At 52.4% G+C, this 1,419-nt stretch overlaps 1 protein-coding gene across 1 annotated transcript in view; it reads right to left on the bottom strand.

The window, feature by feature from the left end:
• Positions 1 to 1,419, bottom strand: part of HSF1 (heat shock transcription factor 1) — an 81,886-nt gene that overhangs the window by 19,449 nt on the left and 61,018 nt on the right. Inside the window, exon 8 of the mRNA XM_009321026.1 lies at positions 583 to 679. Coding sequence (XP_009319301.1) covers positions 583 to 679 — 97 coding nt within the window. The remainder of the gene's footprint in view (positions 1 to 582; positions 680 to 1,419) is intronic.

The raw sequence follows: 1,419 nt of genomic DNA, 5'->3' as shown, positions 1-1,419 counted from the left end.
TCTTCCCACCTTGCTCCCTGCCTCCACGGACACAATTCAGCTCTGATCACTTGGGTCTTTGCCACTTCAGGCCTGTGTCTCAGCCAGGCTCTGACCCACGGCACCTTCCCTGACCGAAAGGAGGCTTCTCTGGAGGGAAAAATGCTGATTATCCATGGTCACACATTAATTAGGCAGTATGAGCAAATGTTTAGCAGGGATTGACTGACATCAGATGCATTTTGTTTGTGACAAGACCAAAACAAGGACCAAGTCAGCAGAGGTAAGCTAAGCAAGAAGGCACCACTTCAACCCATCTCTGCTTTCAGTGGGATTCGGATCACTCCTTGCTTGGTCTGCAAGCCAAATCCTCGGCCCCGTCACAACTATCATTGAGAATTACCAGCTAACAGCTCTCTCCCCGTTGGCTAAGCTAGAATGCAGCTGCCACCTTAAAATACTTTGCCAAACAATACAAAGAGGTTGTGAGCAAACGGTTGTACAAAGGCAAGACCAGCTGGAGAAGAGCCTAAAACGGGTCCCTCCCCACGAAGCTGTGCCCTCGTCCCCCTCTCCAAGGCCAGGCGTGCACGGCGTACTTACTGCGTATGGGGATGAGCCGTGGACATGCTCCAAGGAGTACTGGCGACTATATTTCGGCATGGAATGTGCTGAACTGCTGTCGTTCAACATCAGGGGGCTGCAAAAGATTCCCAAACACCACAGGAGTTACCGCCCTGCCGGCACCGGGTCTTGGGCACCACCTCTTCCCGGCAGAGCCCACCGCCCCAACCCCAGAACTGGGTACTTGCACCCACCCGAGGGGCCAACGCACAACCGTCCCCAGGTCTGGATGCCCTGGAGGGGCAAGTGGCCACGGGGGGTTGGTTGTGTCAGTACAGCAGAGCAGGCAGCCCCACGACACGGAGGAACACAATGAGCCCCCGTGACCAGCCCCTGGGCTACATTTTGCAAGTCTATTGAGCAGAAATGTAAAACCTCAGGCCTCAGAGGACTTCTTTATAGTCCCTGGTCACCTCCTTCTGCAGGCCTGTATTGTCAGTGCTCTGCTTGGCTTCACTTCTCCATGGCCAACTGCTCCAAAGATGGATTACTTGTGGTCAGCTGTGACACAACCACTTCTGTGGCCCTTTTCATGTACTTGAGTACTGTGGAGAAACTCTTTCTCCTTACAAGATAAATCATTTCAGCATGTCGTGGACATTATCACCATATAAACCACTATCTTCATTAATAATAATCAAGCCTGCTGTGGTGTTGTCTGCCATATGGTGCTGCTGGGCACTGTTCAAACACAAAAGGACAGCCCTGCAATTCGACAGGCAACACGGGACAAGGTGGGGGCCCGAACAGACACACAACGGAGTATCTGCCAGTTCATATGTGAACAAGTGCAAAAAATCAGGTGGAGGAGGAGCC

This window comes from Pygoscelis adeliae, unplaced genomic scaffold (assembly GCF_000699105.1).
Source record: "Pygoscelis adeliae isolate BGI_AS28 unplaced genomic scaffold, ASM69910v1 Scaffold493, whole genome shotgun sequence".
Classification (NCBI taxonomy): domain Eukaryota; kingdom Metazoa; phylum Chordata; class Aves; order Sphenisciformes; family Spheniscidae; genus Pygoscelis; species Pygoscelis adeliae.
The sequence above is the reverse complement of the archived record's forward strand: the minus strand, read 5'-3'. Positions and strand labels throughout refer to the sequence as shown.